This window comes from Notechis scutatus, chromosome 6 (genome assembly GCF_049901735.1).
Source record: "Notechis scutatus isolate UNSWTSFEM ecotype Mainland chromosome 6, rNotScu1.2, whole genome shotgun sequence".
Classification (NCBI taxonomy): domain Eukaryota; kingdom Metazoa; phylum Chordata; class Lepidosauria; order Squamata; family Elapidae; genus Notechis; species Notechis scutatus.
In genome coordinates, this window is record NC_142014.1 from 69655540 (window position 1) to 69677973 (window position 22434).

Below are 22434 nucleotides of genomic sequence, written 5' to 3' on the forward strand. Positions count from 1 at the left end.
GGAATTGCCCAACACCCTTTCAGAACACAAGTCCTTTCATTGCATCATTTTAGAGCAATCCAAACTTCAGCCAAACCTGGGAATGCAGACAAACACCCAGGATTTGCATGTCCTCTTTTGCCTATAGAGCCAGCTATGACCCCTATATAACCCCTACATGATCCCATAGGAATCTGACAACAGCCAATAGAATGCATGTTCTTGCACAGGAACAGGAAGCTCAAATACAAAGTCCAGAGAACCTCCCCACCTTCAACTCCATTTTGTCAGCTGCACAGAACTGCAAATACATGCGGTTCTGTTTCATCAATAAACCATCTTTTCAATCAGCCTCCACGTTTCCAATGTCTTTATCCCAGCTTGGAACTGAACCAGATGGATATTTCCTCCAACATGGTCATCAAGGTTGAGTCCCTCTACCCTTGTTACAGTTCTGAACCAGTTTAGGATTGAGCCCACAAACCAGTAGTGGGATTCAAAAACTTTTACCACCGGTTTGGTGGGTGTGGCTTGGTGTGCATGCGCGCGCCAAACACGCACTTTGCACAGGCACAGAGGTGTTCCAGCTCACCTCCTGCAAGCCTGCACGATCCCGATCACTTCAGCAGCTGCCGCATGGCACTCTCCTGTGCCGCGTAAAGCAGCTGCACTTCAAAAGCAGAGGTTAAAGGTGAGTATGGGAGCCTGGGTGGCAGGTGGGCCCAACAGCAGAGAGGTGGAGAGAACCGGTTCGGTCTCCGCTGCTCATCGCCGCTACCGGCTCGGCAGAACCGGGCCAAATCGGTAGCATACCGCCACTGCCACAAACATTCAGCTTCCTTGCTTTTCAGAAAGGCAGATAGTAAGGGTGGCAGTACTCATGCCACTGAGAAATCTCTGAAACAGTTCTTCTCAACTTTCAAGTGGATTGGACTCTTTTAGCACGGTCTTAAAAAGATTTTCTCAGTGCAAGGGGAAGGACCGATGTGAACAGGAAATAAGATTCTATCCAAGAGCTGAATGGTAAACTTAAGTACAATATTTACCGAGATAGGCATCATGCATGGGGAGACAGTAGGCATAATTCACCAGCCTATATTGTCTTTTCTGCCTAGAATTTCGTATTTCCTTACAACTAAAAAGTTGAAATAAAACTAGTAAGCATTTCAGCATTTAATTTGTAGCTTTGGAGACCACCCTTCTAGTAATTTGAAACATGGAACCCATGAAGAGAAAATATCCCTCTTATTTTAGCAGTATAGAAAATCTCTCCTCTAAATTTAATATTTGCTTTAAAGGGGGGAAAAAAATGGGCACTAATCAAGTACTAATTGGGTGACATTCCACTTTTGTGCAGGCTGTGATGTCAATAACTGTTAGTTTCTTCCCCATTGATTTGCATTTTCTCCACCAAATGTTGCACATTAATTTGTTTATAAATATCAAAAGTAATTTCTACTTTGATTGTGATACCCTTTCTTTTTAATGAGTGGAATGAAATATCAGTAAGCTTCTGCACATAATGTGTATGATCTTCACTGAGTTGTAACACACCCACACACAAACACTCACACAGACATCGTATTGTATCTCAGACCCAGCAGAGAACAACAACTAATTGACAGAGGAAGAAAAGCAACGTGTATATCACTCCTTCAGCTTATTTGAGGACAAACAGGTGTCTCTTTCATGGCATCTTCTCTCCATCCAGTAATGTAGATGGGAAAAACAACTTTCATAATTGTTTAATTAGAAATCTGTAATCTGCTAAAGCCTTTGGCTTTGAGCAGTTACCTGTAAAATGGGAATAATGGTGAAAATGATACTTTTTAGAGAAAATAAGGATGACATTGTCGAATTCCTTTACAGAATAACAGAGTTGGAAGGGACTTTGGAGATCCTCTAGTCCAACCCGCTCCTCAAGCAGGAAACCCTATGCTATTCTGGATAAATGGCTGTCCAATCTCTTCTTGAAGACCTCCAGTAATGGAGAACCCGCAACTTCTAGAGGCAAGTCGTTCCACTGATTAATTGTTCTAACTGTTGGGAAATTTCTCCTTCATTCTAAGTTGCTTCTTTCTTGATTAATTTCTATCCGTTGCTTCTTTTTCTTGCCTTCAGGTGCTTTGGAGAATAAGTTGACCTTCTTGTCAGATAGCATCTAGTCATTGTTTGAGGATCTATATGACACATGGCATTCACTCCTTTATGAAGCTAATCTTCTAATTGCCAATTGTAAGCATGGGTTAAAATACCGCATTGGCTATGATCAGGTGCTTTTATACACATGCACACACACACCCTATACAAAGAGGCAGCATAATTTATAACTGCCATTTCTACAAGCCGTGTTGTAATCAAAGTGATCCAAGGGTGACTCATTAATTAATTGTCTTTTATTATGATGTGCTATTGAGTTAATGAGCAATTTGTATCAGATGATGTTCTGAACACATTGATTACATTGTTTTTTTTTTCCCAGAAAGCTTTCATCCAACGACACTGCAAAGAAGGGGAAGATGGCAAGGATGCTTTTGCTAATCTTTGCAAAGAATTTGTGAAATCATCGCAAAGGCATTTAGGGTGCCTCCCTATGGGAAAAATCACAAGACAAATCCACTTTGGTTTGTAACATCCTTCTTTGTCCCAAAGTCCCACCTTGCTTTAAAATCCTTCTAGAAGCAAATTGTTCCCATGGGTTGTTTTTTTGTTCTGTCAGGAATGTTCTTCTTATTTCTAGGTTGATTCTCTTGTTGATTAGTTTCCATCCATTGCTTCTTGTCCTGCCTTCATGTATTTTGGATGATAGGTTGACCCTCTTTTCTTTGTGGCAGCCCCTTAGATGCCCCAAAGGTGCTTCTTTACTGGACTTTCTGGTTTTCCTTTGAAGACATTTCGCTTCTCATCCAAGAAGCTTCTTCAGCTCTGAAGAAACTTCTTGGATGAACTGAAGAAGCTTCTTGGATGAGAAGTGAAACGTCTTCAAAGAAAAACCAGAAAGTCCAGTTGCCTCTTGGGACAACCATGACCTGAATGACTGAGAAGCTCCATAGACATTCAGCCCCTTAGATATTACATAGAGCTTAGCTATTACATAGAGCTGCAGTAGCTCCTATCAGCCTAGTAATTTCATCTCTCAAACTTCACTTCAGAGGGCCAGGATGAACGAGAACAGGCCTCTCTGTTAGTGGGCCACATGATGTCACCCCAAAAGCATCTGCCAGTTTTAGAGCGGTTACATTTCAATGCGGCTGCCCTGAAAATGGTGGCTGCTCCCAGGAATGGGGGGGACATGGGGGGAGCACTACAACATCCCTACGGTTGGTCATAAGGCCAAATGAACCTGGGAGCACTGTAACAGCCATAATTTCAGGACCATCAGTAGGTTTTTAGGGGAATTTTAGGGTTTTTTAGGGGTCTACTACAACTTCAAATGATTGCAAAGCAACTGGTCATAAGGATATACAGCAGGGGTGCGATTCAACCGGTATAACAACCGGTTCGGTGAGCCTGTGCTCTGTGGTTTAAACAGCTAATACTTACCTTCAACTGCAGCTGAAGAAAACAGCTGAGGCGCGGCAAACTGCTCTGCCGCGCGAATCAGCCATGCTCTAACAAAAAGACATAAAGCACAGGGAATAGCAGGGGTGGGCAGGCAGGGCCACATGCTTGTTGGAGCAAACTGGTTTGGAGCTAGCTGATCGTCCAAACAAGGGGTTCACCCGAACTGGTCTGAACCGGGAGAATCCCACCCCTGCTATACAGGCCTATAAAATAAAATGGTTTGGTTGCCAGCCAATGCCCAATATCAGGTTCATGTGACACTTATACTGAAAGAAACTTGGTCTTTGTTAGTTATTTTGCAAAAAAACACATACATAGATTCTTTTTTTAGGGTGCCTTCCCCAGTCAATGATGACTCCTGGCCTAGATTAGTCCACGTGGTTTCCTTAAGGAAGTTTTCAGAAGTGATTTGCTACTGCTTCCTTTTTAGGGCTGAGAAACTCCCAGTCTTCCTGTTTCTAGCCTGTTGCCTTAACCAGTGTACCAAACTGGCTCTATTCTAAATTTAATAGGCGCTTTGAGCGTAATTTAATACATTAGAACCTGATTACCCAAAGGGAAAACCTACTTCGGTATGAATCTGTTCATCCTGTGAACATCCTTTTTACCATTTCTAGTTTTGTTTTGGAAAAATTAAGTGTTGAGATGGGACATTAAACCAAAATAATGCACCAGCAGAATTAAAAATATGACTGCTTCTGATATTAATGCCACTTTCTTACAGGAAGTGAGAACCAGCCACTGAATTTTTATCAAGTCAACTCTATTACAAGTTTTCCAAACAATTGCAACCAGCAACTTAGTTGTTAAGACCCATGGTTTTAAAGTGAGACATGATGTATCCCTGATTTGTAATTTTACTGCCTGTTTCTCCATTGACTTTGCTTGTTGGAAGCTGGTAATTATGTGACTGCTAGAGATACCCCAATGGTTATGTGAGGACTGATTGTAGATTTATTTTTTCAGTGCTGACTTTATTTCAAACAGTTGCTAAACAAGACAGTCATTATGCAAAGACCACCTGTATGTTTTAACTGTTTGAGGATCATAATAATAGAATAACAGAGCAGACTAACAAGAGTTGGAAGGGACCTTAAAAGATCATCTGACCAATCCCCTGCTCAAGTAGGAAATCCCATATCATTTCAGACAAATGGTTGTCCAATCTCTTCTTACAGACTTCCAGTTTTGGAGAACCCACAACTTCTCGAGGCAAGTCGTTCCACTGATTAATTCTTCTAATTGTCAGGAAAATTCTCCTTAGTTCTAGATTGGTTTTCTCCTTGATTATTTTCCATCCACTGCTTCTTCTCTTGTTTTCAGATGCTCCGGAGAATAGATTGACTCCGTTTTCTTTGTGGCAATAATGGAAGACTGTTACCATGACAGCCCTAGTCCTTCTTTTCATTAAACATCGACATACCCAGTTCCTGAAACCATTCTTCGTATTTTTATCCTCCAGTCCCTTAATAATAATCATTGTTGCTCTTCTCTGCACACTTTCTAGAGCTCAACATTTTTTTTTATAATATGGTGACCAAAACTGAATTCAATATTCCAAGTATGGTCACCAGAGCTGTTGTGAAAAAAATGAGCCAAAGGACCCTATCAACCATCAATTTGTTATTATATTATTTCGCTGAATTTGCAAGCGGCAATATTGAACTGCACCCTGGAACTTTTTTCTGTTGCTCTTGGTCTCTAGTTTTCTGAATTGTTTTTTTAAGGGAATGGCAACAAATAAAAATAAATAAATTCAAAAACGAGAGGGAAATAACCTATTAGGAAATGAATGCAGGCACCCTTGTTATAAAGAAAACAAGTGAGCAAGCAAGCAAGCAAGCAAGCAAGCAATATTATCTTAACAGCTTATCATCCAGAACTCCTGTGCTGCCTCAAATTCAATTTAGCATGTGAGGCTAATAGTCATCTTTTTGTTTTCATTTTGCCTGAGATCATCATTTGTGCTCTTGCACCTCTTCGCATCCATCAGCTTGCTGCTGCGTGCTAAATAATGTTATCTTTTTCCCTGAGCTTTGCATCTTTTCTGACATGCACGCACCCCACTCTATGCCTGTGAAACTCATAGATTTTCAATGGGCCCATCATGTAATAATGAGAGGTAGATTCACACAAACTGGGCTTAGGCACAAAGATTAGCTGGGCATAGTTAGTTATTCAGAGACAAGCTGTTATGATCCTGGAATCAATATTAGGATTCTCTCTGCTAGCTGAAGTGCGAAAGTCGAAGATCACCACTTTGAGGGCCACACAGAATGGACTTTGTAATACTTGAAACATGGTTTTTGTAGTACTGTCGCACTGACTAACATGGGCTTTCTTGTATTTTAAATTTGCTTGTTCAAATATATTGCTAATAATTTGTCCTAACCATTAACCTTCAAGAAAAAGCCTATTTCAGAAACCAGGACTGGCAGGAGAACAATTTAATATATTGTAGAATAACACCTTTGTTTCTAGGTGTTCTCACATCCATGAACAAAGAAAATAGTCAAGCCCAACCTTGAGAAGTTCTGCAGATGTATCTCACCCAGGCCCATTTTGATGTTTTTGCTTTGCAAATGTTTCTTTTACTTAGCATACAATGCTCTTTCCCATGGCTATGTTCACATATTATTGGACGCTTTAATTCTTGTGATGTAACTATTTCTAACCCAATTAACTGTTACTTTGAAGTTCTTTGTTCTGCTAACTATAAAAGTAAATGTTAAGTTATTTTTCCTGATTCTCCCTTTTCATAGGGAGATCCCACTTTATCACAGCACTCCAATAAACTGCTTTTAAATGAACTTCTGACTTGGTTGTTTATTGGCAAAGGTTAGCCAAGGCAAAACCTAGAGCCAGATTTGGCCACCCCCTTGCATCAAAAAATAGCAGATAATCAGAGTTGGAAGGTACCTTGTAGGTCATCTAGTCCAACCCCCCACCCAAGCAGGACATCCTATACCATTTCTGACAAATGGCAGTCCAATCTCTTCTTGAAAGCCTCCAGTGATGACGCTCCCAAACTTCCGAGGCAAGCTGTTAATTGGTTGATTGTTCTGTCAGAAAATTTCTCCTTATTTCCAGGTTAAATCTCTCCTTGTTCAGTTTCCATCCTTTATTCCTTGTCTGGCCTTCAGGTGTTTTAGAAAATAGCTTGACCCCCTTCCTCCTCTCTGTGGCAGTCCTTCAAATATTGGAAGATTGCTATCATGTCTCCCCTGGTCCTTCTCTTCCCTAGACTAGCCATGTTCAGTTCCTGCAACCGTTCATTGTATGTTTTAGCCTCCAGTCCCCTAATCATCCTGGTTGTTCTTCTCTGTACTTTTTCTAGAGTCTCAACATCTTTTTTTATAATGTGGTGAATAAAACTGGATGCAGTACTCTAGGTGTGGTCTTACTAAGGCTTTATAGAGTGGTATTAGTACCTCACTTGATCTCTATTGTATCCCCCTGTTAATGCAATTTAGGATTGCATTAGCTTTTTTGGCTGCTGCTGCACAAGGCTGGCTCATATTTAGCTGGTTGTCCACTAAGACTCCAAGATCCCTCTCAGAGTTACTGCTATTGAGCCTGGTTTCACCAAGTCTATATGTGTCCTTTTGGTTTTTCTTGCCTAAGTGTAGGACTATACTTTTCTCTACACAGAATTTCATTTTGTTAGATACGGCCCAGTGTTACCCTGCTCCCTTCATTGCAGAAATGGCATGCTGCAGATCTTGTCAGTCATGGAGTTCCAGTTGGCAGGATACAGAAGGAATTTTTTTTTGCTGTGGCTCCCACCATCTGTGCCTCTTGAGGTGAAATCTGCACCCACCCTCTTGGCCTTCCGTAAGAGCCACAAAACTGGGTTTTTGCCTTTTGGTTTTGGGCTTCAACCTACCCACACCCCATATTTTTGGTTTGTAATTTATTTGCTCTATCTACTTTAATATTTAGTGTTTTTTTGTGTGTTTAAACAGTATGCAAGCAGCCCAGAGTTGCTGCACTGTGGTATGGGCAGCATATAAATTTAATGAATAAATAACCAAAAAAGAAGCAGCAGCATACTACTACTGTGCTTCCTCAAAAATAAGATCCAACTGGAAAACAAACCCTAGCTTGATTTTTAGGATGCGCATAAGATCTACCCCAAGAATAAGCCCCAGCTAAGATTGTCAGCCAGACAGACGCATTTAGTACTGTTTCTTCTAAAATAAGACCTAACTGGAACATAAGCCTCTTTTGGAGCAAAAATTGATAATAAGACTTGGTCTTATTTTCGAGGAAACAGTAGTTTCACTGAAAAGTAGTCAGCTGTGACAAAAGGGAACTAGTGGTATCACTGATATGACCAGGAATAATTGAATTTCTGCAGTGTGCTTTTTGCAATACCATACTTGCATTCTTTTTCCAAATGCAAATATGTATCAGCATCTTTCTGTAGCACTTTGCATTCTTTTAGAAATTTGTATAGTGAATTTCAATGCAAATTTCTAAAACAATGCAAAGTAATACAGACAGATGCAAGATTGTATAAGAATGCTCTCAAAAATGTTTTCTTGCCGATCATTTGCCTAATGCTTACATATTTGTGCACGATTTATTTTCAAAATGGATCCCGGTATTCTACCTTCTAAAGAAAGAATAATTGTGCTTTGCTATGCCTATTAGTGTGGAAGATGCAACCTAGATCGGTTCATACGACACTGTGAATGAAATGGACTTGGCCCTCATTTGTGGGTATCAAAGCCTTTGTGTAAATGATAAAACCTGGCTACAGGAATTGCATAAAATAGCCAGGTAGGGAAAGAAACCATAAAATATTTTCTTCGGACTGCAACTCCAAAAGGGAATACAGTTGTCCTCTTCCCAATATGGACAGAATGAAGCATCACTTTGCTTGGCAGACCAGGTTAACTGATGAACTGGTGCCAAGCCTCCTTAATTGGAAGACTGTGCTTAGAGCAATAGATCATGAAGTTGGGAGCCCAGGAAAGTGCTCTACTCAACTCACAATGCATTTGTTTGAGGACTCCAAATGATGGCCAGCAGGCTGGAGAAGGAATAGTCCTAGTGTTAAAACTCCAGGGAAATTGTGCAAGCGGAGAAGTTGTGAATCTCCCCATTTCGGTTGGTGTTGTTTTTTTATGAGCAGCTGTTGTGTACAATGCGAATGGCACCTTTACTGGACAACTCGCAGTTGGCCGACAAGAAGGCGATGGGACGTGGAGAAGCACCACTTTCAAATATTGCCATCCAATCCTTAGATTTTATTTCTTTTTAGAAGTTCCCACCCCAACAATTTGGAATGGATAACAATAAATTAAGAAACAAACAAACAAACAAAAAATACAATATTCAGTTAAGTTTTGAGCAAACACATCTACAAAAGAACAGATGCTAAAAACCGTAGGGCTCTACTGGAGGCGTTTCATTTCTGTTTCCACAAATGGCAAGCCAAAGCAAAACAGAGGATCGTGCTTCTGGACAATGAAACAGGGTTTTTGTCAGTCTCCGGCATGAAGGCATTGCCACTGTGGTGTCTCTGACCCGTCCAGTTGTCTTGCATTAGCACATAGATAGTAACCTCAAGAGGGCACTCATGGTCAACAATGCAAGTTGGGATTGAGCACACAATCTCTTAAATCCACTGGACAGGATGAAATTTAGGAAAGACACTGAGGGTGTTTTTCTTCTTCAATAATATGTTCCTGTACAGGAGCAGAAATCACTATGCTACATTAAAATAACTTCAGAAATATTTATATATACACATATAAAATATTTTACACAACACCCAAAGGCACTGAGTTGCATTGGGGCTCAGCTCCTCATTCCCAGTTATATTGGAAATGGAGAATATTATATTTTCTTAGGGAGGGTGTGGAGCACAGCAGCCCCCAAAAGAACGAAAAACCTGCTCGGTAGAAGTTGAAAACTCCTGTCTGTAAAGTTGTTGTTGATAGGTGACAACATAGCCATTTCCAAATAATTACAGGAAATAATTTTCAATATGCAGAGTGAACGAAAAGAGCTAACATCTTTCTTTTTAAAGGGGAAAGCAGCAGCAGGTTTCCAGTGATCTTCTAAAATACCTCAGAGTACAGCAATTTCAGCACTGTCTGTTGCTAGCATTATAATCTAGTAAAAAGTTAAGCAATTCTAAAGCCCACTGATTTAAACAGAAGAGTTAAGCATGCACTTAAATATGTCCTATCCATTTCAATGGAAGTAGGTACTTAACATTGGCTCAATCTCATCTGTTATTTTTAATTCGAATAGTTCAAGGGTCAATGTTGCACAGTTGTACAGCTTCCAATACAGAGAAGAATACAATGGATTGGCTCTTAAAATTTCTCCCAACCCCCCACTTGCTTGTTGGTTTCACTAGAAAGATATGGCCTTTTCAAAATAGCTGGTAAATACAGAAAGCATAAATATATCATAAAGTTTAGACACCGATTGTACTAAATGCAACAATACAAAGAAGCAAACGGGAACACAAATAGTAACACAATAAAACTGTATTACATTTGTGCTTCAAATCTTACAATATATTATGTACATTAGTCCAAAATAAGCATCTCATGCCAAAGGACACAAAAGGGAAAGAAAGAAAAAACCCTCCCAAAACCAGCAAGCCAAAATCAAAACTAAACTTTCAGCAGTATGTACAATATTTTTAATGGACATCCAGCTGTGAACAGGTGCAATTTTTACTACAGATAAGTGCAGTTCTCTTTTTATTCCACAGGATCATTTTGTCTCCCTATATCTATGCTATTTAGTAGGTTCTGGTGTCATTTCTTATATACATGTTAAAAAGAGAAGGAAAGGACAGAAAAAAAGAAAAGAATGATGGGCTTCCATAATCAGAGAAGTTTGGAGGGGCTGAATCAGCGGACCTGGGGTGCGTAGCCCTCTTTCATTAAACCTTCTTCATAGTCCGTCTGGCAGAGAATCATGTTGTTCTTTAGGAAAAATTTGTCTCCCACACAAAATCTGGAAATACAAAAGGGAAAGAGATGATTCAATTTGTATTGGATCCTATGACAACGCCTCAAACCAGGAGGGGAACCTTCTTAGATGGCCAACCACAGCTCTTCATATTTTTTAAGGGCCTCTTTATCTACCCCCAGCCCTTTCTCCTCACAACTTCACCCCAACAAAACTTAGAATAGCACCTAGACTTATATACTGCTTCATAGTGCTTTACAGAACTCCCTAAGCGGTTTACAGAGTCTGCCTATTGCCCCCCCAACAATCTGTCTCCTCATTTTACCGACCTCAGAAGGATGGAAGGCTGAGTCAACCATAGGCCAGTGAGAATCGAACTGCTGGCAGTCGGCAGAATTAAGACACTGCATTCCAACTACTGCGCCACCATAGCTCAATATTCAAATTGGTTGTACATTTGTTTTTCCGTAGGTAGATTTCTGTATCTGTTGTTTTTATATTTGTGATTTTTTTTCCAATTGTTTTATTTATTTTGTGTGGCCCTAACAGAAAGGACCGTATAAGTTCCGATTGTTGTATGCTGCCCAGAGTTGCTTTTGATAAGATGGGCAGCTACACAAATTTGATTGACACATACATAAATAAAATATAGTTCATGGTTGGTTGTCTGAGCTTGGAAGGATTATTACTGACCAGGATTTGGACAGATCTTTTATCCTATTATGTTTGTGTGGCTTCTGCGTCTGAATGAGTGGTTGACTTATGGTAGCATTCGATCTGAACTCAGGGGCACAACTCTTCCTTTTGAACCATTCTACCAAGGTAGCCTTGCAAAGACACGGGGTGAAGCTTTGCAGAAAATACTGATTTATATATGTAGTCCTTGACTTATGACCACAATTGAGCTCAAAATTTCCACTGCTAAGCGAGATAGTTAAGTTGAATTTCATCCCGTTTTATGACAATTGTTCAATGAATCACTGCTAAGTTGTTACGCCAATAACGTGGTTGTTAAGTGAATCTGGCTTCCCTACTGACATAAGTCAGGAGGTCGCAAAAGATGATCACATGACCCCCGGGACATTTCCACCGTCATAAATATCAGTCGGTTTGCAAATGTCTGAATTTTGATCATGTGATCATGGGGATGGATGCTGCAATGGTTGTTAAGTGTGAAAAACGGTCATGGGTCACTTTTTCGGTACTGTCAGCGGTTGCTAAATGAATTGTCGTAAGTCGAGGACTACCTGCATCTCAATATTAATCTTTCAAAGCTCAGAAAATGTAAACACAAGATAAGTTGAACAGGGTCCTTATGTCCTTTTTTAATACAAGAAAAGCAGCTATAGGCCCAAGACAGAAGGGCAGGGTCAATGGGCTCACCCCAATTTTCTCAGTTAGGGATGGCTGGATTCACACCAGTGGGGCATTTAGAAGGGCAAGGACCTAAGATATTTAATCCTTGTAGGCCCCTTGTTAAAATGTTACACTAGAAAGGCTAACTAATAGAGCCTTGGGCCAGTACAAAAAATATATATTAAAAGCATACATATATTCCTTTCAGTTATTAAATAGCAAAGTATTTAAAGTGAGAAATTAGTTTCAAATGAATGCATTTACTGATTACACATTTATCATTTGGCTGGCTTGATCTCCCTTTGTAGCATACCTTAGAAACAGCAGTTAAACATGCAGTAATTCTCAAAATAATTTTAAGATACATTAATACAGCGCACAAAACGTTGACAAGATAAGTAAGCGGGATCACTTTAGCTAATATAATTAGTAACGGACTTGTTTGCAAAAGCAGAAAAAAACAACATTCTAAAATTTCACAGTGCCCCAAGCTGCAGATACATTGCATTACGTCAATATAAATTAACCAGTTAGTTGGGCTCATACAACATGCAGAACTCTAGCCAAACAAACCACTTTATGGCTCAGTGAGATGTGAGCTTAAGACTATAGGTGAAGAAGAAGGAGCATACTCAGTTGTGGCTAAAATGTAATAACTATGTAATGACCTGGAGTGTAACACAAATGTAACAAAATCCAAAACGTAAATAAATGTCCTTTAATGCATCCAACTTGGCCCCACTGTTCAATAATTCTCAGTTGGAGATAAAACTTACTCAAAAATAGTCTTTAAAAGAAAGCAATACAGTCTGAACTTAATGAGCAGATAGAGGTGAAATAAAAAACCCCAAACAAACTACAATGAAGGAAATTCCACAATGGACCAGGATAAGTAATTACCAACTTTAAGGAGATAACAAGGCACAGTCTTTTGGAAGGACACCAACCAAGATAACTTCAGCCCAAAATAAAACATGCTTTGCTTCTGGCAACACTGTGTTGTATCCGTCTCTCTTGTATACAATTCTCTCCAGCTGCAACTAATGAGGGGGATCATGGCCGCTTCCTCTCTCATAAGCCAAGTTGTTCCTTCTGTTCCACCCTGTATGTCCTAGGATGAAGAGGGGATGGCCCTGGTTCTTCCTCTGACTGCCCAGCCGGCCTCTGCCCTTCCCCAGCCTCCTCCACAACCTCCGGAGCCACACCTCCACTCCCTGTAAGCTGTTCCTCCTCTCCCTCAGAGTCCGACTCTAACAAGGGCATGACAAAGTCATAAGCCAAAACCGCCCATAATAAACAGAAATAATTTTACAGTGAAAGCAAATTTCCAAGAAACTGGATGAAATGATACGCCTGATGTTAGCTATTTATCTATCGCTTCCATTCATGCAACACATATGGATGCAACCAAATTAAGATCTATGTCACCATGAGGAGAGCAGGAAAATATTAAGCAATGAAAGCTTTGTAGGGTTCCTTCTATCCACATCTTTTTCAATCCAAAATTGGGGCTTGAAAGAGGTAAAAACCGACCTTTTTACAGAAACCCAAACTGTCTAGCATGATGGCATGAGTAGATGGTTTCTACAAAGGGTCTACTTCCCCTCCCCTCCTTCAAAAGAGTGATCCCTTTAAATGCAGTCTGGAGAAGAGAGCTTGCCCCCAGACTCAGCCAGGGGCCTTCAGCCTACAGCAGAATTTAGCTAATGAATGATGCCATTGGGGTTGGTGGCATCATAATCGGTTTGTTACAAGAGCTCCATCTATAAAAACACCCTTAGAGGAACTGCCTGCTGCAGTCCAATTAAATCAAAAAAAGAGTCACCCAAATGAACTTTTTTTGTTGTTGTTGCATTGACGCGGACAGATGAAAATGCCTTTGCTTCAACTAATTACCCACCTTGGTCTAGAAAGCATTCTTTAATTTGGCCTTGGATTACAATGTCCTTTCTCTCTCGCCCACCCTCCCTTCTTCCAAACCGCAACATTTTGGACCCAATTAAGAGCTGAAATAAATGCATGCATTGTTTACAGTACATTGAACAACAGAGTAGCTATGGGAATAGGCTGTATATGTACTTAATTGCAACAATTTAACCTTCAAATAGCAGGGTCTGGTGGAGCTGACCCAGGAAAAGTACACAGAATTATATGCGTTGACCTGCCCAACCTCTGATAGCGGCTCCCTCGTATTTTATTAGTCAGTCACTCTCTAATGATGCTGGAAGCCGAAATCTGAGGGAATTGTCACCGAGTAAATTGTATACTGAAAAGAGGCCTTTAATGCTTTGTGAAGTTGTGAGGTTTTAAATGGAACAGCAGTTGGACTGATTTACATTTGTAAAGATTGGAATGCTAGACAAACAGCGAAGCCATTTATTTTCCAACTGGGTAGCTTTGGAAATTTATCCTTATGCTTGCTAAATAGAGAGAAGGGGAGAAAATAGTGTAATAAAAAAGTGCATTGAAAAGAATTAGCTCGGCTCCCAAAGGAAAATTGGACTGTTTATTTGTGGGGTCTCACTCTCTCTCTCCCACCCCTCCCTCCCCCCTCCCCAAAAAAGCCCCCGAACTTCAACCCACATTCCTTTTTCTTTCTTAATTCCATTCGCGGATTAAAACCCATTCTCTGTAAACACAGATTATAAAATGATCCTGAAAATGCTGGAGTTATTTATGGACAAATCAGTTTCACCAAACAGGGTCTTATTTCCCAATTTGTGGTCTCTTGCAGCCTATTTTTATATTTCATTATATTTCTTACAGAACAAAGCTAAGAGACCAACCAAGGGAGCAAATCTTCTTTTATAGCTTCTCTTTCTTTTGCGTCTGGGGCGGCATTTCTTGTCCTGTGCAAAACACAATCAGGTTCTTGCCCTTTGAGGAAATATTCACCCCCCCCCACTCCCATGTATAATTAGAAAAAAAGCGATCCATGAAGATGCACAAACTATCATCTAAATATAAAACGTGGAAGGAAAGTGTGAAATCCCATTCTTTCTACCGATTCCATCGCTTATGTTAGAAAAAACGGAGAGCTTGAGTGATTCCTTCACATCATTCAGTGGACAAAAAGACAAAAACACAACAGGAGTTTCACTTCTCCCTTGACAAGCATCATGGTGGGAGATAGCACAAGATGACATTTCTCTGTAAAAGTCCACTGATGAAGTCCATCAGATCCAAGGACCATAGGGCTGAAGTAGGCAGAATTTGTACCACATCTCTCTCTCTCTCTCTCTCTCTCTCTCTCTCTCTCCCCCTCTCCCTCTCCCTCTCCCCTTCTCCCCTCCCTCCCAATTTAATTAGAAGGGGAGAACAGGAGAAATGGCTAAAAACAGCCAAGCAAGGGTTGACTGATTTATATTTAAGACACAGCTAAGAAATCCCAGAATAGTAGTCTAGACTGAAAAGCTGAAAGAGCACCTCAGAAGAAGTCTATGACAAGCCACGATCCTGATATTGCCCGCATAATCAGCAGGAACCGAGCACAACTCACCTTTTCCCCCTGCTTGCAAATCTATTTCAAGATCGTATCTAAAAGGGAGTGTGTGCAGTGGCCTCTTTTCACTTCACATCCTATCAACTGGAGCAGTGGAACAGTGTTAGCAATTCTAGCAACTGGAGCAATGCTAGTGCTGAATAGGAAATGCTACTGCTGTATGTTGAATGAGAAATTCTGGGCCCTTCCCATTTTAAAACCAAAGAAGGCGGCTATTTGGCATTCCAACGCAATGGCCAGAAGCCACAAGCAGAAGTCTGGAATGGGATCATAGGCTCTCTAGAACAAGGACAAATGGAAGGTCAAAGAAAGTATCTCTTCAGCCATGTTGAATAACGGGTTTCTAATCTTCAGAAAACTGGTTCTATGTGGAGAAGACACACAGAGTTCCCTTTTAGTAAATCAGTTAGTAAATACAGTTGCTTTATGTAAATAGTTTGTAAACCAGTTTCCTGGTCTGAACCCCTTGAGAAACTTAGTTGACAGGTAAGTTTGTGATGATGCTGGTGAGAGAAACAAGGGGGGAGGGTAGAATAAGATTGTTTTGCCACCAGTAAACCTTGACTTAGACTACCCTCACCTATCACGTAATAAACTTTATGTTTGGAGGGCCTATTGGAAGTTTCCAATTTCTACTTTTCGTATTTAAAACTTCTTCCATTATAAAATAAATCTCCACCATGCATTTTGACTTAAGGGTTTTGCATTTTTGTGGGATGAAAAATTAAGAAGAGATTGTTAATGGCTGTTCTTGCCTTCAATGAAGCCTTAAAAATAGCAAATCCCTCGTTTTCAAAACATAAAAACACTAATCTTTAGTAGTTTTCTTCATACATTTTGTCTCTTCTATCTTCCAACAAACTCTGATTGGGACCTACTGTATGAAGGCAATGCAGCGGCAGCTCACAAAAACTTAGCCCTTTTTTAAAGAAAAGATGTCCTGATTTTTTGGTACAGTAAATTAACATGTCCCTCTACCAATGTCTATGCAAAAAAGGAGATTAACAAACAAAACTGAGCCAGCTCCCTTGCCTACAACCTACTGTAACTTCAAGTCTTATGCTTAAGACTAATAAAATAAATAAATTAAATTCTCAACATGCCTACAAAGATGAACTGAAAGGCTTAAACCAAATTTTTCTTTAAAAAACCAGCAGTTCAGGAGGCATGATTCTGCAATTGAAGAAATAAAATGTCACAACCCAGATGTATTTTTTTTTTAAAAGCAACACAATAACAGCAGCTTGACTGACTGTAGTTTCAAATAACCATAGCCAGAGTTGTGGGATTACCCAAACCTGGAGCTGTGTTCCAATGGATGTCTCTATTTATATTTCCATTCTCATTCATGGAAGGGTTTATAAAACCACATCCAGGGTTTATATAAATTTTAATCCAGCTTAGAGCCAGGTGTGGCTGCAAGGTATGGCTTGCGATGGAATGGTCAAAACTCTACCTGCTTTTGTGCCTGACTTTGATCACATCATCATCTTGACTTTTTAGGACCATACCTTGTGGTGCATGAACGACTGGGAAGAATCTGTGCTGGAGTCCATAGTAATTCATAGCATACTTCTAATAATTGCCTTGTTGAAATTTCTACTATCAGATGATCTGGTCATGATCTACAGGGTTTGGGATGTATCTTCCAAGTTTGGACCTCTCTTCTTCAGTACTCTGCAGGTTTACAAAATTTAATCCCTGCTTTGGTAGTAGAAGCCGTAGCCACCATTGTATTTCCTCTTGTAACAAGGTTTTCAAAGGGGGGGGAGGAGAAACCCACTCCCCAATCCAACCTCCTTTCTCTCCCAAGCTTTAAGAAACTTTGCCCCATCTTTGGTTCTGGGGTCCCGTTCTGCTTTTTCAAAAAGCAATTGGACTTTGTTTTTTTCCTTGAAGACATTTCTCTTCTCATCCAAGAAGCTTCTTCAGTTCTGACTGAACTGAATTGACTGAACTGAAGAAACTTCTGAGAAGTGAAATGTCTTCAAGGAAAAACAAAGTCCAGTGGCCTTTTGAAAAAGCACTTTTGGGATAACCAAGGCCTGGATGACTGAGAATCTCCATAAACATTTTGTTCTGAGGGTATCAGAAATTACCTGCCTTGCTTGACTGCTGGAGATTAGTTGTCTTCTCCCAGTAAAGAGCTTTTATCTTACAGAGGATGAAGCGAGAAGACAATAACTAAGTGCTAATTATGCATAACCAATGCTAAAGATATGCAGCTGAGGCCCGGAATAAATGAAGCGAACAAGTAGAGGTACGTATTAAGCACATTTAATAAAGACCCTGGAAAAGTGTTCGGAAGAATGACAATGGGAGCGACTTTTGAGTCTCAATTCAAAAGAGGCTGCAATTATTTCTTACTTGAGTAGATCCTCCTCCTGGTAGGGTAAAGACTGACCTTATTTTGAATGCAGACTCTTTAGTTCTGCACCAAAACAAGCTTGATGTATAGGAACTGTAAATGGCCCTGTAACTTCTAATTGCTTAGCATTATTACATTGTTTAAACAGTGGTTATTACTTGTCTGATATTTTAATTTTCTGCACAACGTGATGAGAAAGGTCAACTTAGCTTTGTTTTAGAATGTAATTGTAGAAAGCTGTAATTATGGCAGCTGCACAATTCACACTTGCATAGGGGAGGAGGGAAAGTTACTACAGTTGGGTGTGGGGGGGAGAACTTACTACAACACTATCAAAGAGAGCTTGGGCTGATTCTACCATTACTTTACTGTCCCATGCTAATTGCTTCTGGTTACCATCCCTTTTTGCAGGTTCTTTTTCCCAAGGAAAGCCAACCTGGATGCGTGCACCAGATATACATATACACACTTTCTCTTGAAATAGAATTTAAATGTTTGGCATTGCATCATTTGAAAAACCCAACTGATGTAAAAAATAGGCAGGTTAGGAATTTGCCTCGTAAAGGAAAGGGTAAAAACAGATAATCTTCAAATTACAACAATTGACCCCAAAATTTCTGGCTTTAGTTGCACTATAAATGAACTGAAATTAAGAATATATTTTGGAAAAAATATGATATGTTGGTTTATGACTGATAAAAAGACTTGCTTTGATAAAACTCTCAATCCAGGGTGGCCCTGCTCCCTGAACTCTTTTCTTTTTAAAAATATCAACTGATCAGTTCTCTTGCAACTACTTCCTCTGAAACTTGAGCAACTGGTTCCGAGCACACATACAAATTGTGTTTCTTTTCATAAATCATAGTATCGCCCTCTTTCATGCCACCAGGTTTGTTTTCACTGCTGTTAACAAGAAAAGGTAATCCAAAATGGTTCCAACCTGCCCACGTCTCCTCATGTGAATTCAGATCTCTACTGTAAAGCAGACTGAGGAGAAAGCAAATAAATTCTGCAGTATTTTTTTTTTTCGGGGTATGGAAATGTGGTGGCTCATAGACTTTGCAGCAAGATAAAAGGGGTTCACTTTGGCAGAATTTTAATTGCAGAGATTGAATTCAATCCAATATTTCTACTACTACTATCTTCTTTAATTTAAGCTGTGTACATATATGTGTGTGTATACGTGTGGGTGAGAGAGAGAGAGAGAGAGAGAGAGAAAACGAGAGAACCTCTAGTGAGGCTTAGGGTCTTATTCATTATTTTGTATCAATTTAAAACCTACTTTTCATCATTAAAATCGAATCTCAAAGCAGTTTGAGGGAGGGGAGAGAGCTCAACATTGGTCCACTGGGACTATTTCTTCCTATGGAAGGCAATTTTCTCTAGGAATAAGGTTAGGGAAATTAAGATATAAATATGATTATGCCTGATACCTTCAGTCCCAAAGAATCTCTAGTCTCTACTCCCATAATTTTTTTTTCTTAATAAAAAAAGGAATATCTCCTTTGAGTTGAATTTGACTCTGGTGATTTCCTGGTCACCTCCATCTAATTTTGTCAGAAATAATATGGAAATTATTTTCCTTAATATATTTCAGAATAACTTTTCACCTTCCTACTCCAGTGTCCTGAGTTTTCCTGCTAGTTTCCCTTCTTGGAAGTAGTAAGGTCTACCTTTGCTTTTAAAGATCAGTAAAGGCTGGGAACTTGGGCAGACCTTATGTTCTTGAGAAGCATTCCTAACTCTTTTAATTGATAAAGGCAAAATAAATGTTTTTTTAATGCTTTATGGCTTAAACCACATTGTTTGATTGACTGATTACGTGCCATCAACTCATTGCTGACTCTTAGCAGCCACAAAGATTTTCTCTGTGATTTAAAGCATAGCTCCACTGATGCTGATCTTTTAAAGAGCCATATACTAATCCCTCTTCAAATTTCACGAAGAGTAATAATCTCCTGCTATAAATTAGAGCTTAATTTTCTTTTGCGTCTATTGGAGTGTCACCATGTAAGATTATGCTTTCCATATATGTAGAATTAATCCTTGCCTTTTTCAGTGTTTCTCTTGGTCTTCCACCATAAGCCAGCAGCTCAATTTTTACCCGTGAATTACATGCCATTTCTTAGACGAAACTTCCTAAACCTGGCGCCCTCCAAAAATGTCTTGGATATGACTGAGACTATATGAGAGTTAAAATATCTGGTGCTGAGAGAATGCCATCTTAGGCAAATGTGGTTAAGTAGAAATTAAACATAAATAGAAAAAAGGAAGAGGCTTGCCTGGAATGAAGTTTAACCAATATCTATGCACCCTATTGTAAAGAACTAGTAAGAACTTATTTTGTTACAGGAAACGAGTTGTTTTCAAGAAATGTGAATTCTTCCTTTAATGGTTTACTTATGCATCCGTTGTAAATTTTAGCACAGCCTCACACGGAGCTAAAAAAAAAGACTAAAATACTAAAAATGGTGGATAATAAAGATTGAAGTCTTGTTCAAGTTTTAGCAATAGCAATAGCACTTAGACTTATATACCGCTTCACAGTGCTTTACAGCACTCTCTAAGCGGTTTACAATGTCAGCATATTGTCCCCAACAACCTGGTTCTCTTTTTACCGATCTTGGAAGTCTGGAGGGCTGAGTCAGTTTTAACTCTAGATTCCAAAATATGAACCTAATCCAAATTTGCAAGACTTCTCTCCCAGATGCACCAGGAGAAATGAAACAGTTCTCTAAAAAGAACGAGCAGGCACCACTTTAAATTCCTGCCCGGAAATGAGGGTTTTTAGCCACCAATTTTAACTATATAAGCTCATCTTTCTTCAATCTGGTGCCCTCAAAATTCCCAGGGGTCACAGGAAGCCTATGAATAGAGATAATGCTAGATCCACTAAGTCCATGATGGTGAACCTGTGGCATGTGTGCCAGAAGTGGCACGCAGAACCACTTCTGCCAGCACCCATGATGCAGTACATGTGCAGGGGGGCAAGGGGAGTGCACATGCATTGCATCATGGGTGCAGGCACGCGAGAGCGCACTTTTGGCACACAACATGGAAAAGGTTAGCCATCACTGCACTAAGTCCTCACTATGGTGTTCCCTTCCCGTGTGCTGCACCTGAAAGCCATCAACAAGTAGGATCAGCTGGTTTCAGAGGTGTCAGTGCCTTCTTCCTTTTGCTACTCAGTGGATGTTAGACGCTTCTGCTCACTTTCTCAGAAACCCGTGGCAGGTGGTTCATTGCAAGGCATACCCCAATCCAAGTTACGATTAAATTGGGAAGTAGAGCAGATGAGAGTAGATAAGCCTGAGATTCATACCCATAATGAGATACTCTGGTTCATGATACACCTGAATACCCACCCAAAGGATGGGATGGAATAATGAAGCCATTTTCCTTATCTTACTTTGTTAATCAAAGTAAATTCAGCCCAGAGCCCATTGGCAAAATCTCACGCCTATGGGCTCTTCTTTTCTAAACAGAGCCAATTGGCAACAGCCCATGGAAATGCATTGCAAAGTCTGTTAATACATTTAAATTTACTAGCTGGAGAAGTGGGGTTGTGCAGTGAGCCAGAACAGTTGTGGTTGATTGATTGGCATGCGGGCTCCTGCATGAGGCAATCTGTGCTGTGATTGGTTGCTCTGGGTGTGGAGAGGGCGTTCCCCTTTTCCCTGCCTTTTTTCTCCTGTGTGCTCTGTCATTTACCTCATGATGCTCCCGTTTGCCTGACTATCTTGTTGGCTGTAAATATAGGTGTAAAATGTATTTTATATAAAACTCCAAGTTTGTGTCAGCGTCTCTGGCTTCATTTGGACCCTTGGATTCCCTGACAGTGTCTCTTACCTCTGATTACACAGTTGACACGCAAAACAGTCCAAGTGGTAAACGTTGTCCTTGGCTCTCATCACCATCTCAAACGCGGGGATAAGCTTGCTACAGGCTGCACAGTTTCCAGTCACACCAAATAACCTGCCAATGGTGGGGACAGAGAAAGAAAGAAAGGTTGGCTCAGCAAATAAAGAAGGCGCCCAAAGAATAAATCAGAATAGAGCTAGAAGGGACCTTCGAGGTCTTCTAGTCCAACCCCCTGCTCAAGCAGGAGACCCTGCACTGTTTCAGACAGGTCCAGTCTTTTCTTAAAAATCTCCAGTGATGAGATTCCGAAGGCAAAGCCGTTCCACTGGTTAATTGTTTGCAAATAAATCGTCTCACCATCCTAACATAATGTTTACCACTTGTCTCTAGAAGAACTGTTATTAATCTGAAGTGCATTAAAGTCTGACCCCTTCAAGATGGGGGGGGGGAAGAAAGTAAAAAAAAAAAAATCACATTAGTGAGCAGTACACACGCAGCCATCGGTTTGAAAATGCAGCACGAAAAAGGTTGAAGATTTGAAGACAGCCATGGGACCGCGTTGCAAAAAACTGTGGCCTTGGTGCTGTTTATTTATAATATGCATGCACTTGAGCATAAGAAGAAATAATACTTTGGGCCTGGTGGGGAGAAGCGAGTCTCCCAGTCATTTTTGACACCTAGTGCTAAAAGCTTTACTATTATTAGAGAACGGTTTATGAAGAAGTCATTTAAAGTGTCAGAAAGCATTAGTGGTTCATGTACCTTCCAACCCTAAGAAATGCTTATAGCTATGATTATGTTATAGAAGGAGCCTATTAAAGTAAATGAGGCAGTCAACTATATACAGCCGCATTAGAAATGC

General features: G+C 40.1%; 1 protein-coding gene across 4 annotated transcripts in view; it reads right to left on the reverse strand.

The window, feature by feature from the left end:
- Nucleotides 1-10037: 10037 nt before the first annotated feature.
- The window catches only part of LMO3 (LIM domain only 3), a 114181-nt gene continuing 101784 nt past the window's right edge, over nt 10038-22434 (reverse strand). For all 4 annotated transcript variants that reach the window (XM_087968690.1, XM_026678637.2, XM_026678636.2 and 1 more), the window contains 2 exons: nt 21561-21686; nt 10038-10530 (listed from right to left, as the gene is read on the reverse strand). In XM_087968690.1, coding sequence (XP_087824816.1) covers nt 10425-10530; nt 21561-21686 — 232 coding nt within the window. In that variant the 3' untranslated portion in view covers nt 10038-10424. The remainder of the gene's footprint in view (nt 10531-21560; nt 21687-22434) is intronic.